The following is a 15,074-nucleotide window of genomic DNA, read 5'->3' on the forward strand; positions in this document are numbered from 1 at the left end:
TCATAAGATCACAAGACAAAGGAACAGAAGTAGGCCTTTCAGCCCATCGAGTCTGTTCCACCACTCCACCATGAGCTAAGCTATTCTCCCATCTAGTTCCAATTTCCAGCTTTTTCCCCATATCCCTTGATATCCTGACTAATTAGATACCTATAAATCTCCTCCTTAAACACCCTCAATGATCGGGCCTCCACAGCTGTCTGTGGCAACGAATTCCATAAATCCACGACCCTCTGGCTAAAAAATTTCTCCTCATCTCTGTTTTAAATAGGTACCCTCTAATTCTAAGACTGTGGCCTCTTGTCCTGGACTCACCCACCAAGGGAAACAGCCTTTCCACATCTACTCTGTCCAACCCTTTCAACATTCGAAATGTTTCTATGAGATCCCCTCTCATTCTTCTATACTCTAATGAATACAGTCCAAGAGCCGACAAACGCTCCTCATATGTTAAACACAAGATAATCTGCAGATGCTGGGGCCAAAGCAACACTCACAACACGCTGGAGGAACTCAGCAGGTCAGGCAGCATCCGTGGAAAACAGCAGGTCGACCGATCTTTTCCACAGATGCTACCCAACCTGCTGAGTTCCTCCAGCGTGTCGTGAATGTTGCTCTTCATATGTTAGCCCCTGCATTCCAGGAATCATACTTGTAAATCTGCTCTGAACTCTCTCCAACATCAGAACATCCCTTCTAAGATAGGAGGCCCAAAACTGCACACAGTATTCCAAATGAGGTCTCACCAGTGCCCCATAGAGCCTCATCAACACCTCTTTACTCTTATACACTATTCCTCTTGAAATGAATGCCAACATAGCATTCGCTTTCCTTACTGCCGATCCAACCTGGTGGTTAACCTTTAGGGTATCCTGCACGAGGACCCCCAAGTCCCTTTGAACTTCCGATTTTTGAATTTTCTCCCCACCTAGATAATAATCTGCTCGATTATTTCTTCTTCCAAAATGTACAACTGTACATTTCTCAACATTGTATCTCATCTGCCATTTCTTTGCCCACTCTCCTAAACTGACCAAGTGTCTCTGCAACCTTTCCATTTCTTCAACACTTCCTGCTCCTCCACCTATCTTGATGTCATCTGCAAACTTAGCCACAAGACCATTTAATCCATAATCTAAATCATCGATATACATTGTAAAAAGAAGCAGCCCCAGCACCGACCCCTGCAGAACACTACTAGTAACCGGCAACCAATCAGAATAGGATCGCTTTATTCCCACCCTTTGCTTTCTGCCTATCAGCCAATGCTCCACCCATTCCAATATCTTTCCTGTAATTCCATGGGCTGTCATCTTATTAAGCAGCCTCTTATGCGGCACCTTATCAAAGGCCTTTTGAAAATCCAAATACACACCATCCACAGCCTCTCCCTTGTCAATCTTATTTGAGATTACCTCAAAAAATTCCAATAGGTTGGTGAGGCAGGATCTTTCCTTCATGAAACCATGCTGGTTTGGGCCTATCTTGTCATGCACCTCGAGGTATTTCATAACCTCGTCCTTGAGGATCGACTCCAATATCTTTCCAACTACCGATGTCAGACTAATAGGTCTGTAATTTTTTTTTTGCTGCCTCCCTCCTTTCTTAAACAGCGGAACTACATTTGCGACCTTTCAGTCCTCCGGAACCATGCCAGAGTCTATCAATTCCTGGAAGATCATTTCCAATGCCTCCACAATCTCCAAAGCCACCTCCTTTAGAACCCGTGGGTGCACCTCATCCGGACTGGGAGACTTGTCTATTCTTGTTTAGCTTCCCAAGCACTTTCTCTCCAGTGATCTTGACTGTACCTAATTCTACTCCCTGAGACCTCTGGCTATCAGGTATGTTGCTAATGTCTTCCACTGTGAAGACTGATGCAAAATACTCATTTAGTTCCTCTGCCATCTCTTTGTTACCCATTATAATTTCTCCAGCATCATTGTCAATCGGTCCTATATCTACCCACATCACTCTTTTACTCTTCATATATTTAAAAAAACTCTTAGTATCCTTTTTTATGTTAATTACCAACTTCCTTTCATAATTCATCTTTTCTTTCCTAATGACTTTCTTAGTTTCCTTCTGTAAGTTTTTAAAAGTCATCCAGTCCTCAGTTTTCCCACTAATTTTTGCTTCCTTGTACGCCGTCTCTTTTGCTTTTATTTTAGCCTTAACCTCTCTTGTTAGCCACATTTGTGCCATTTTTCCATTCATGATTTTCTTTTCTCTTGGAATATATTTTACCTGCACTTTCCTTATTTCTTGTAGGAATTTCATCCAATTCTGCTCTACCGCCCCTCCATCTAGCTTACTTTTTCAATCGAATTGGGCCAGTTCTTCTCTCATACCAGTGTATTTTCCTTTGTTCCACTGAAATATCGATACACCTGATACCAGCTTCTCCTTTTCAAATTTGAAACTGAACTCAGTCATATTATGATCACTACTTTCAAGGGGTTCCATTACCTCCAGCTCACTAAGGTTCATTACATAGCACCCAATCCAAAACAGCCAATCCCCGGTGGGCTTATGGACAAGCTGCTCCAAAAAGCCATCCTGTAGGCATTCTACAAACTCCCTCTCCTGAGATCCAGTACCTTCCTGACTTTCCCAATCCACTTACATATGGAAATCCCCCATAATTATCTTGACATTTTATGAAAAATAAGACCTGTTTAGTTGTGGCTGTTCAGATAGGTGCATTAAACCACAAAAATACTTTTGAGAAAATGCCAGGAAAAAATGAAGATTTCTAGATATCATAACTTTTGAAGCGATAAACCTCAAACACTGAAATGAAAGCTGCATCCATCAGGTCCACTAGCAGTCCACACGCTCACTACCTTCTGAGTAAAGAAGTTCCCCTTAAACAAATAATATACAGTATAAATATATACAAATAAATTGGTGGAATCGGCAGATAGATAGTAAATTGAACTTAGTACCAAGGAAAATTAAGTGTTACATAGAAACATAGAAAACCCACAGCACAATACAGGCCGTTCGGCTCACAAAGCTCTGCCGAACATTAGAACTACCTAGGCTTACCCATAGCCCTCTATTTTTCTAAGCTTCATGTATCCATCCAGGAGTCTCTTAAAAGACACTATCGTTTCCACCTCCACCACTCCACCACCGCCGCTGGCAGCCCATTCCATGTACTCACCACTCTCTGCGTAAAAAACTTACCCCTGACATCACCTCCGCACCTACTTCCAAGCACCTTAAAACTATGCCCTCTTGTGCTAGCCATAGTTACATTTTGGGAGGAAGAAATAAGAAGAGACAATGTAAACCTAAGGGGACAATTGTACACGGAGTTCAAGAACACACAGGTCTGACTGGGTGTATGCATAGTTTGTTAAAAGAGAGAGTGCAAATTGTAGACCCGGTATGAAAGCACACAGGATCCAGACTTTTATAAATAGACGTATTGAGTACAAGAGCAAAGTCACCATGATGAGATTTCAGATAACAGCAGTTTGGTAACAGTGGAATATCTCATCCAATCCTGGGTGTCACGGTTTAAGCAGAATGTGAAAGCTTTGAAGAAGTGCAGAAGAGATTTATCAAAATATTTCTAAAAATGAAGAACTTTAGACATACAGAAACTGGGATTTATTTCCTTGGAACAAGGGAGGCTACATAGGAATTTAATAGATTTATTTAAAATCACAAAAGGTGTGGATAGAGTACCTGGATAAAAGCTATACCCATTACACAGGTTTTGAACGAAGAGAAGCAGAATGAAGGTGATTGCCAAAACAATTGAAATGACATAAAGATAAACTTCTTTTTAAAATGCAGTGGGTAATGAGGATTTAGAATTCACTGCTGGGATAAAAGTGGAGGCAGATTCAATCATGGAGTTTTAAAGGGGGATGGATAAGTAACTGAATTCCAGAAATATTTGAATCTGTGGGGCTCGGAGGAGAGGGGAGCTTAAGGGGAATGAACTGAAATGTTTTTATATAGAGTTAGTATTAACTCAGCTGAATGTCTAATTTACATTCTGTGATCCTGTATGCAATATAGGTTAGAATTTTTGTGGGGGACAATTGTACTGTTCATCATGAAGTATAGAATGTGATAAGCAGACTTGCATTTTAATTCTCACTTAACTTTAAACTCAAGGAAAATGTATTAGTAGTCCTAAAGATACATCAATAGTCCCTAAAAGTTGGATCCATTACATGCAACATAAGTGATGAAAGTAATTGCCTCGTATATTTGTATTCGTAAATTCACTTCATAGGGACTAGAATAACAATATCATTGTCACATGAAAGGAATATTCAGTGCCAGCTGTCCAGCTCCATTCTAGAAGCTTTGAACAACACTAACGGCACATCATGTGCAGTCAAAATAATGGTACATAATAAAAAGCTTTAAGTTAAATCAACAGATATCAAATTTTTTCCACTAGTATTATAGACGTTACATTTTCAGTCATGTTTAGAGATGACACAATTTAAATATTTCTTTTGAAATTCATGAAAATAACATACCAATCACTTAATTACCAATCAATACGTGGATAACTTTCAATCAATAACTTTCCCACTATTGATTGGCCTCTCCTAAATGCAAGGGGTTTAGATGGGGTGGAGTTTGTCAGGTGTTTCAGGAAGGTTTCCCGACACAATATGTAGATAAGCCATCTAGAGGAGAGGCTGTACTTGATCTGGTATTGGGAAATGAACCTGGTCAGGTGTCAGATCTCTCAGTGGGAGAGTATTTTGGAGGTAGTGATCACAACTCTATTTCCTTCACAATGGTACTGGAGAAGGATGGGAGCAGACAATTTGGGAAAACATTTAGTTGGGGTAGGGGGAAATATTATGCTATTAGCCAGGAACTTGGGAGCAGACGTTCTCAAGGAAATGCACAGCAGAATGTGGCAAGTGTTCAGGAACATTTGCATGGTATAGGTGTGTTCCATTGAGGCAGGAGAAGGATGGTAGGGTTAAAGAATCATGGTGTACAAAGGATGTGGAAAATCTTAGTTAAGAAGAAAAGAAAAGCTTACAAAAGGTTCAGGAAACTAGGTACTATTAGAGCTCTAGAAAATTACAGGGTTGCTAGGAAGGAGTTTAAGAACGGAATTAGGAGAGTCAAAGGGGCCATGATAAATCCTTGGTGAGCAGGATTAAGGAACGCCCCAAGGCATTCTACAAGGCATCCTCCTCGCTGACGATCAACAGTGGCGCACCTTAGCCCACTGCTCTACTCTCTATATACCCATGACTGTGTGGCTAGGCATAGCTCAAATACCATCGATAAATTTGCTGACAATACAACCATTGTTGGTAGAATCTCAGGTGGTGACGAGAGGGCGTACAGGAGTGAGATATACCAACTAGTGGAGTGGTGTCGCAGCCACAACCTGGCACTCAGCATCAGTAAGATGAAAGAGCTGATTGTGGACTTCAGGAAGGGTAAGATGAAGGAACACATACCAATCCTCTAGAGGTATCAGAAGTGGAGAGAGTGAACAATTTCAAGTTCCTGAGTGTCTAGACGTCTAAGGATTTAACCTGGTCCCAACATATCAATGTAGTTATAAAGAAGGCAAGACAGCGGCTATACTTTATTAGGAGTTTGGAGAGATTTGGCATGTCAACAAATACACTCAAAAACTTCTATGGATGTACCGTGGAGAGCATTCTGACAGGTTGCATCACTGTCTGCTATGGAGGGGCTACCGCACAGGACCGAAAGAAGCTGCAGAAGGTTGTAAATCTAGTCAGCTCCATCTTGGGTACTAGCCCACAAAGTACCCAGGACATATTTAGGGAGCGGTGTCTCAGAAAGGAAGCATCCATTATTAAGGACCTCCAGCACCCAGGGCATTCCCTTTTCTCACTGTTACCATCAGGTAGGAGGTACAGAAACCTGAAGGCACACACTCAGCAATTCAGGAACAGCTTCTTCCCTTCTGCCATCCGATTCCTAAATGGACATTAAACCTTTGGACACTACCTCACTTTTTTTTAGTATACAGTATTTCTGTTTTTGCACGCTTTTAAAAAAATCTATTCAAAATATGTAATTTATTTACTTGTTTATTTATTATTTTATTATTATTTTCTCTGCTATATTATTTATTGCATTGAACTGCTGCTGCTAAGTTAACAAACTTCATGTCACATGACAGTGATAATAAACCTGATTCTGAATTCCATAAGTATGTGAAAAGTAAGAGGATGAGCCGTGTGAAAATAGGGCCAATTGGGTGCGATAGTGGAAATGTGTGAATGGAGTCAGAGGAGGTAGCGGAGGTACTTAATGAATACTTTGCTTCAGTATTCATCAGGGAAAAGGACCTTGGCAATTGTGGAGATTACTTACAGTGGAGTGAAATACTTGAGCATATAGACATTAAGAAAGAGGAAGTGGCGGAGCTAGATAAAAGCATTAAGTTAGATAAAGTCACCGGGACTAGATGAGATGTATCCCAAGCTACTGTGGGAAGCGAAGGAGGAGATTGCTGATCCTCTTGTGGTGATCTTTGTGTCATCAATTGGGATGGGAGAAGTACCGGAGGATTAGAGGGTTACAAGTGTTGTTCCTTTTGTTCAAGAAAGGGAGTAGAGATAACCCAGGAAACTATAAACCAGTGAGTCTGACTTCAGTGTGGGCAAGTTGTTGAAGAAGATCCTGAGAGGCAGGATTGATGAGCATTTGGAGAGACATAATCTGATTAGGGATAATCAGCATGGGTTTGTCAAGGGTAGATTGTGCCTTAGAAGCCTGACTGAATTCTTTGAGGATGTAACAAAACACATTGATGAAAGTAGAGCCGTGGCTGTAGTGTATATGGATTCCAGTAAGGCATTTGATAAGATACCCCATGCCAGGCTGCTTCAGAAAGTAAGTAGGCATGGGATCCAAGGAGACTTTGCTTTGTGGATCCAGAATTGCCTCACCTACAGAAGGCAAAGGGTGGTTGTAGATGGTTCATATTCTGCATGGAGATTGGTGATCTGTTCTGGGACCCTTCCTCTATGTGATTTTTATAAATAACCTGGATGAGGAAGTAGAAGGGTGGATTAGTAAGTTTGCTGATGACACAGAAGTTGGGGTGTTGTGGATAGTCTGGAGGGTTGTCAGAGGTTAGAGTGGGATGCAGAACTGGGCTGAGAAGTGGCAGATGGACTTCAACCCAGGTAAGTGTGAAGTGGTTCATTTTGGTAGGTCAAATTTGAAGACAGGATGTAATATTAACGGTAAGACTCTTGGCAGTGTGCAGGATCTGAGAGATCTTGGATTCCGTGTCCATAGAACACTCAAAGCTGCTGCGCAGGTTGACAGTGTTGTTAAGAAGGCGTATGGTGTGTTGGCATTCATCAACTGTGAGATTGAGTTCAAGAGCCGTAAGGTAATGTTACAGATATATAAGACCTTGGTCAGACCCAATTTGGAGTACTGTGTTCAGTTCTGGTCACCTCACTACAGAAAGGATGTGGATACTATAGAGAGAGTGCAGAGGAGATCTGCAAGAATGTTGCCTGGATTAAAAAGTGTACCTTATGAGAATAGGTTGAGTGAACTTGGCCTTTTCTCCTTGGAGCAACGGAGGATGAAAACTGACCTGATAGAGGTGTATAAGATGATGAGGGGCATTGATCGTGTGGATAGTCAGGCAGTTTCTAGAGTTGGTTACATGATTGGCACAACATTGTGGGCTGAAGGGCCTGTAATGTGCTGTAGATTTCTATGTTCTATGTAGTATAAAGCTGGAGTTCCCCATTGTAACTTTCCAGGAGTCCACAGATGGAAGTCACTGAGATGGTGAATTAAAGTGAAAGGTCACAGAAATCTCAGCATAACTTATGCAGTTTTAACACAAATCTGAGTTTAGTTTCTCCAATGAGGAAGGCCACTTCACTGCAGGAAGGATGTGGATACTATAGAGAGAGTGCAGAGGAGATTTACAAGGATGTTGCCTAGATTGGAGGACATACCTTACGAGAATAGGTTGAGTGAACTTGGCCTTTTCTCCTTGGAGCAACGGAGGATGAGAGGTGACCTGATAGAGCTGCATAAGATGATGAAGGGCATTGATCGTCTGAATAGCCAGGGCTTATTTCCCAGGGCTGAAATGGCTAAAATAAGAGGCATAGTTTTATGGTGCTTGGAAATAGGTACTGAGGGGATGTCAGGGGTATGTTTTTCCACACATAGAGTGGTAGGTGTGTGGAATGCACTGCCGGCAGCGGTGGTGGAAGCAGATACAATATGGTCCTTTAGGAGCCTGTTGGAGATGTAGATGGAGCTTAGAAACATAGAGGGCTATGCGCTAGGGAAATCCTAGGCAGTTTCTAGAGTAGGTTACATGGTCACTGTGTGCTGAGGGGCCTGTAATGTGCTGTAGATTCCCATGTTCGAAGTTCTATGTAACACTTTTAAGCACTTTACTGTTTATTAAAGGAATAAGTTTCAAATTCCTTGTTTTCCCAATATATGGACCAAGAATTTCTATTCTTTTTTCAAGCCTCTCTCTGGGAAACCAAGAATGCTTGGTCCAAGCCTATATTTCAGTGTTGAAATTAGAACATAGTAGCCCTGGCATTGGAGTCAATGTCCACTTGCTCTGGGGAAAGAAGGCAGAGCTTAGTTGCTGAGCTGTCAGCTGGGGAGAATTTGAAACCAGTAACCATAGTCCTATTAATTGTAGAATATGTTTATAGAAAAAGAACTGGTTTCATCTTCTAGCTTGACCTCCTTCTCCTCTCCACCATCTTATTCTGACTTCTTCTTCGTTCCTTTCCAGTCCTGATGAATGATTATTGTCTGAAGCATTGGTTCTCTTTTCTCCTCTATAGATGCTGCCTGACCTGCTTAGTTCCTCCAGCATTTGGTGTGTGTTTGTCTGAAATCAATACTGTAATTTATGGCTGGCGGCAGTTCATCCGGTGCTTTTATAAAAAACATCTTTAATATGAGAAATGTTACCTTTCTGTGTTCTTCCCCAGCTGAACACTGAAACTGCCTGCTGGAAGCCAATAATTTTTCCATGCACGAACTTGATTGTTTGTACAGTTTTTTTTCCATTTTAGCAAAGAACCATTTGATAATCTGGCTTATCAAAACTTCTCTTTAAACAGGTGCACTTCCATGAGCTGACGCAAGAATCTAGTCATGGCCTGCTGATTTTTAAGAAGAAAAACAGTTCAGCCTAGTCAATGTTCCTTAACAACAGAGCTATGCATCTGCTTTCAGAAGTCTATGAAAGGGAAGTTCCCTTTCTTCATTCACTTATTTTGATATTTATAATGAAATATAGCATTTGTAAATGTTGTACAATATTGAACTGTATTTGAAAATACTTATTATTGTATAAATCACTTACATTCAACCTTTTTGAAATTATGTTCTCATTGTATTAAAGCTTTGCAAAATGTACCTAATGCCTGGATCTTTATAATAGTATATATAAAAAGGTGGTAAATATTTACAAACCATCCTGTTGCAAGCATCCTGTCATTTTAAATAATATTGGTGCATTACAAGTTTTGACTGTTTACAAGAACAATGTTAAGGATAATTCCAAAATAAAACAACCTTAAAAAAATGATATAATCAACATACATCTTTTTCTACTCTTCATTGCTAGATCAAAGATTTAATTGCCCCTCATAAAGTTAATTAAAACAAAAGTTAATGAAGCAAATTTATAGTTTTGGGATCTATTCCAGTATCTCCACAGAGGTGAAGACACAAGTAATTGTAGATGCTGGAATCCTGATGGAAAAAATACGAACTTCATATATGGTGGCAGAGGGATGCACGGTCAATGTTTTGTGTCACGTCCCTGCATCAGAGCTTAGAGTACGGGAGAAACTGGCAATATGAAGAGCTGAGGGGGAGCAGTGTGGTGGAAGCTGGCAGGCAATAGATGGAATCAGGTGAGAAAGGGGTTGATGAACATGTGGAGCCAGGTGAAGGTAGAGAAAGGTGATAAGCAGAAACTACAGTTGCTGGAATCTGTTAAGGATGGTAATGATGACATTGATAAGTGGAACGGGATAAGGCAGGGTAGAGGGGCAGATGGAACCAGTTGAGGGAGCAGAAAGCAGATTTGGTGGGTTAAGCTATGTGGGTAATGGGTAGATGGAACCACATGGGGAGTGGTGTAAAGCTGAATAACAGTGGAGGGTGGGTGTTGGCTGGATGAAAAATTCTAGGGGATTAGGAGAGAGAGAGAGAATGATTCCAATGCAGGCAACAGCATTTTCAGTTGACGGGGCTTAATAATTAGACTAAGAGCCACAATATGTTTCATATTGGACAAAATCCTGGTTTAAAACAGTGACTGTAACCTAGCTTTTCTATCATTCAGTCTTGAATAAACTACAATTTCTTGAAATTTGATATTGAAAAAGAAAACAAAAGCCATTTTCTTCAACTCTGCCATGCTATTTTAACCAATAGTTTGAGTTGAGATAGAGTATTTGCCTTGTCAACCCTGGGCTTAGCATCCATTCTCACATCTTCTACCACTGCTCAGACATTCCAGATGTCCAGTCAGCACTGGGAGCAGAGCACTTCGAAGAGGTTACTCGCAGGTTGGCAAAGCTAGTATAAAAGGAGAGCTTCACGGGCATTCAGACATTTAAGAGGTCCAATCAACGTCAGGAGCAGAGCACTGTGAATTAAATAAAAGTAGAGAAGGGGCAAGCAGGGCAGCCATTGTTGGGAGCAGCCCAGCGGTGAGAGTAGGAGCGTCAGGCTTTGACTGAAGAGGCTGATGCCAAAGAAACAGGTTAGAAGATTTGGTGTTGGTTGCCAATTGTACAGTGCAGGTAGGATGGCAGATATGGCAGTGGAATGCTCCTCCTGCAGGATGTGGGAATTCATGGAACCTGATGGTCTCCCTGCTGACTACTCCTGTGGGAATTGCAGCCAACTCCAGCTCATGAAAGACTGCATTAAGGAACTGGAGCTGGAGTTGGATAAACTTAGGATCATCCAGGAGGCAGAACAATTGATAGCTACAAATTTTGATCAGGTGATTACACCCAGACCGCAGAATTCAGGGAGTAGATGGGTAAACACCAAGAGAGGTAAAGGGAGAGGGAAGTCAGTGCTGTTCCCCCTGGGATCTCTCCCCTCAGCAACAGTTGAGGGGGATCTATCTGGGCAAGGCAGCAGCAGCCACAGCCAGACCAATAGTACTGTGGTCGGCTCTGAGCCTCAGAAGGGTGAGGTGAAGCCAGCAGAGCAATAGTCATAGGGGATTCGATAGTTAGGGGGACAGATAGGAGATTCTGTGGCAACAAAAGAGATGCCAGGATAGTGTGTTGCCCTCTGGGTGCTAGAGTCCAGGATGTCTCTGAGCGGTTGCAGAAGTGGTAGGTGAGCAGTAGGAGGTCATGGTACATGTTGGTACCAATGACATAGACAGGAGAGGGTTTAGAGGTCCTGTGCAGTGAGTTTAGGGAGTTGAGAAGGAGGCTAAAGAGCAAGAACTCCAAGGTGGTAATCTCCAGCTTACTCCCAGTGCCATGACCTAGTGAGGGTCAGAACAGGAAGATAGTGCAGATGAATGAGTGGCTGAGGAGATGGTACAGAGGGCAAGGTTTCAAGTTCTTGGATCATTGGAAAGTTTTCTGGGGAAGGGATGACCTATACAAGTGGGATGGGTTGCACCTAAACTGGAGGGGAACCAATATCCTGGGAGGGAGGTTTGCTGATGCTACTGGGAGGGTTTAAATTAGATTTGCAGGGGGTGGGAAATGAGGTGAAGAGGCAGAGTATGGTACGTGGTGCACAAGTTGTGACAGCTTGTAGCGAGTTTATGAGGAAGGATAGGCAGATGATACGGCAAAGAAGCACTCAGCCAGATGGTTTGAAATGTCCTGACGAAGGGTCTCGGCCTGAAACGTCGACTGCACCTCTTCCTAGAGATGCTGCCTGGCCTGCTGCGTTCACCAGCAACTTTTATGTGTGTTGCTTGAATTTCCAGCATCTGCAGAATTCCTGTTGTTTGGTTTGAGATGTGTCTATTTTAATACAAGGAGTATCATAAGCAAGGCAGGTGAATTCAAGCGTGAATCAATACGTGAAACTATGATGTTGTGGCCATTACAGAGACTTGGATGACTCAGGGGCAGGAAAGGCTGTTGAGTGTGCCAGGCTTTAGATGTTTCAAAAAGGACAGGGAGAGAGGCAAAAGAGGTGGGGCAGTGGCACTGCTAATCAGGGATAGTGTCATGGCTGCAGAAAAGAAGGAAGTCACGGAGGAATGGTCTACTGAGTCAGTGCGATTGGAAGGCAGAAACAGGAAGGGGGCAATAACTCTATGGGTTGTTTTATATAAATCCCCTGATAGTAACAGAGACATCAAGGAGGTAGACTCTGGAACAGTGCAATTTGTTGTGATGGGTGATTTGAACTTTCCTAATATTGACTGACATCTCCTTAAAGCAAGGGGTTTATGGGGTGGAGTTTGCTAGGTGTGTCTAGGAAGGTTTCCTGACACAATATGTAGATAAACCAACTAGAGGGGAGACTGTACTTGATCAGGTATTGGGAAATAATCCTGGTCAGGTGTTAGATCTGTTGGTGGGAGAGCATTTTGGAGGTAGTGATCACAACTCTATCTACTTCACCGTAGTGCTGGAGACAGATAGAAGCAGACAGTTTGGGAAATCATTTAATTGGGGAATGGAGAAATAGGATGCTATTAGGCAGGAACTTGGGAGCAGATGTTCTCTGGGAAATGCATGGCAGAAATATGGCAAATGTTCAGAGAACATTTGCACGGAGTTCTGCATAAGTATGTTCCATTAAGGCAGGGGAAGGGTGATAGGGTAAAAGAACTATGGTGTACAAAGAATGTAGAAAATCTAGTTAAGAAGAAAAGAAAAACTTACAAACGGTTCAAGAAACTACGTACTGTTAGAGTTCTAAAAAATTACAAGGGTGCCAGGAAGGCTCAAGGATGATAGTAGGTGAGCTAGAAGAGGCCATGAGAAGGCCTTGGCAAGTAGTAAGTTTGCTGATGACCCAAAAGTTGGGGGTGCTGTGGATAGTCTGGAGGGTTGTCAAAGTTTACAGCATAACATCGATAGGATGCAGAACTGGGCTAAGAAGTGGCAGATGGAGTTCAACCCAGATAAGTGTGAAGTAGTTCATTTCAGTAGGTCAAATTTGAAGACAGAGTATAAATTTAATGGCAGTGTGGGGGATTAGCAAAATCTTGGAGTTTGTATCCATAGGACACACAAAGCTGCTGCGCAGGATGAGAGTGTTGTTAAGAATGTGTATGATGTGTTGGCCTTCATCAACCATGAGATTGAGTTCAAGAGCTGTGAGGAAAGACCACTGAACTGAATTACATTCAATTGACAGGTAAGGCAGATGAACTCAGGGCATGGATAGCTACACTGGACTGGGCTATAATAATTACAGAAACATGGAAGGGTCTGGCAGCTAAATATTCCAGGGTATGGGACAGAAGTGGAGGGAAGATAGGAGGGGTAAACAAGATATTCTATAGATGCACAGTGGAAAGTATCCTGCCTGGTTGTATTACGGCCTGGTATGGAAACCCCAATGCCCAGGAATGGAAAAGTCTTGAGAAAGTGGTGGATACAGCCCATTTCATCACAGGTAAAGCCCCCTCCTCCACGGAGCACATCTACTAGTCGTTCATCAACAACTCCTCAGCCCACCCCATCCAGGCCGTGTTCTCTTCTTGCTAATATCATCAGCCAGGGGGTACAGAAGCCTTAGATGCCACACCAGCACATTCAGGAGCAGTTATGTATTACCCTACAAACATCAAACTCCTGAACCAGCATGGTTACCTTCCTTCACCTCAATTCTGAACTGATTCCACAACTGACAGACTCACTTTCAAGGAGTCTGCAATTCATGCTAGTATTTAGATTATGAAGACACGTAGTCCTCTTTTATTGTCATTTAGTCATGCATGCATTAAGAAATGATACAATATTTCCTCTGGTGTGATATCACAAAACACAGGACAGACCAAGACTGAAAAAACTGACAAAGCCACATAGTTATAACATCTTTTGTGTGTTTTTCATTGATTCTGTTGTATGTTTGTTCTACTGTGAATGACTGTGAGAAACTGAATCTCAGTGTAGGATATGGTGACACGTACGTACTTTGATAATTAATTTACTTAGACATTGACTTTTCTGCAGATGTTGGAAGTCCACAACAACACACATAAAATACTGGAGGAACTTAGCAAATCAGGCAGCAACCATGGGGGGAAATAAACTGTGAAACTACGTGGGCAACCAGACCTTGAGCTGAATCTATATTGACCTTCAAGAACTCATTCACACTAATCCCACTGTGTTCTCTCCACAATCCCATCAATGTCCTTCAAATTTTACCACTTGTTATCACAGGCAGCTCACTGACCAATTAACTTACCAACCTTCTTATCTTTGCAACGTGAAAAGAAACTAGAGCACTTGGTGAAAACTCATGCAGTCACAGAGAAATAGTGTAAACTCCATGCAGAAAGCACCGGAATAAACCCAGATCTGGATCTAGTAAAGCTGATAACACAATGGCTGCAACCTTACTAACTCAGCCAAAGTGTCACTCAGAGATAAATTGTCCATGGCTGAGGAAGTTTAAGATTTAAGTTCTCAATTGAAATTCAGGCAGACTTTTCAAAACTGAATCGGAAAAATATTTCTAAACATACCAAAGTATTCCAAGTATTTGAAATCATCTTCTATAAATACTAATCAATATCAAGCCCATTGTTAATTTTAATTCTAAAGTTGATAAATTGCAAATCAAATGTATTAAAGAATATGAGATAAAGGAGTATGACATAAACCATAGAAACTACAGCACAGAAACAGGCCTTTTGGCCCTTCTTGGCTGTGCTGAACCATTTTCTGCCTAGTCCCACCGACCTGCACACAGACCATATCCTTCCATACACCTCCCGTCCATGTATCTCTCCAATTTATTCTTAAATGTTAATAAAGAACCCGCATTTACCACCTCATCTGGCAGCTCATTCCATACTCCCACCACTCTCTATGTGAAGAAGCCCCCCCCATTGTTCC

General features: G+C 41.9%; 1 protein-coding gene across 5 annotated transcripts in view; it reads left to right on the forward strand.

The window, feature by feature from the left end:
• Positions 1 to 9,543, forward strand: part of mctp1a (multiple C2 domains, transmembrane 1a) — a 559,392-nt gene extending 549,849 nt beyond the window's left edge. For all 5 annotated transcript variants that reach the window (XM_072281200.1, XM_072281201.1, XM_072281204.1 and 2 more), the window contains one exon: positions 9,114 to 9,543. In XM_072281200.1, the coding sequence (XP_072137301.1) occupies positions 9,114 to 9,188 (75 nt within the window). In that variant the 3' untranslated portion in view covers positions 9,189 to 9,543. The remainder of the gene's footprint in view (positions 1 to 9,113) is intronic.
• Positions 9,544 to 15,074: the final 5,531 nt, after the last annotated feature.

Source organism: Mobula birostris, chromosome 17 (assembly GCF_030028105.1).
Source record: "Mobula birostris isolate sMobBir1 chromosome 17, sMobBir1.hap1, whole genome shotgun sequence".
Lineage (NCBI taxonomy): Eukaryota > Metazoa > Chordata > Chondrichthyes > Myliobatiformes > Myliobatidae > Mobula > Mobula birostris.